This window comes from Monodon monoceros, unplaced genomic scaffold (assembly GCF_005190385.1).
Source record: "Monodon monoceros isolate NGI ecotype Baffin Bay Population unplaced genomic scaffold, NGI_Narwhal_1 Super_Scaffold_15, whole genome shotgun sequence".
Lineage (NCBI taxonomy): Eukaryota > Metazoa > Chordata > Mammalia > Artiodactyla > Monodontidae > Monodon > Monodon monoceros.
In genome coordinates this window covers 9,470,460-9,470,966 of record NW_021703771.1, presented here as the reverse complement: position 1 = coordinate 9,470,966, position 507 = coordinate 9,470,460, and the positions used below count along the sequence as shown (strand labels likewise).

At 59.8% G+C, this 507-nt stretch overlaps 1 protein-coding gene across 1 annotated transcript in view; it reads right to left on the bottom strand.

Annotated features, from left to right (window-relative positions):
• Nucleotides 1–230: 230 nt before the first annotated feature.
• KHDC3L (KH domain containing 3 like, subcortical maternal complex member) overlaps nucleotides 231–507 on the bottom strand; it is a 1,497-nt gene continuing 1,220 nt past the window's right edge. Inside the window, exon 5 of the mRNA XM_029223380.1 lies at nucleotides 231–492. Coding sequence (XP_029079213.1) covers nucleotides 318–492 — 175 coding nt within the window. The 3' untranslated portion in view covers nucleotides 231–317. The remainder of the gene's footprint in view (nucleotides 493–507) is intronic.

Genomic DNA, 507 nt, shown 5'->3' with positions numbered 1-507 from the left:
CCGAGAGGTCCCTCACCTTGCAAAGCCAGATACGCGCGGTGAAGGAGCACAGGGGAAGCACCTGCCCGAGGCGCGAGAGACTGCGGCCCCCGGCGGCTAGAAAGCCAAAAGCTCTCACCTGCCTCTGGGTAGAAAGCCACCTGGAGCAGATAATGGCTGCTGGAGCGATGTGCCTGTCTCTCCCCTTCCCCCTGCCAATTAACGGACGTTAGGGAAATTCGATGCTTTATTAGAACTCTTTAGATTCGTGTTTGCAAACATTTAACAGGGAGTGGCGGGGAGCGGGGAAACCAAGAACAACCCACACCATTCTTTTCTCAGCTTCTGCAGCAGAATAGGGTTCCAGGAGGGGCTTCCACTTTGACCTTGCCTGGCTCTCTTGCTCCTGGGCCCGAAACGCGTTTAGAACCTGGTAACCGGACCCTGGATAGCTTCGGGGAAGCTCTGGGTGGCCGCCTCTCGGGCTGCGCCGGGGGACCGCTGGGTGGCCGCCTCCCGGGCTGCGCC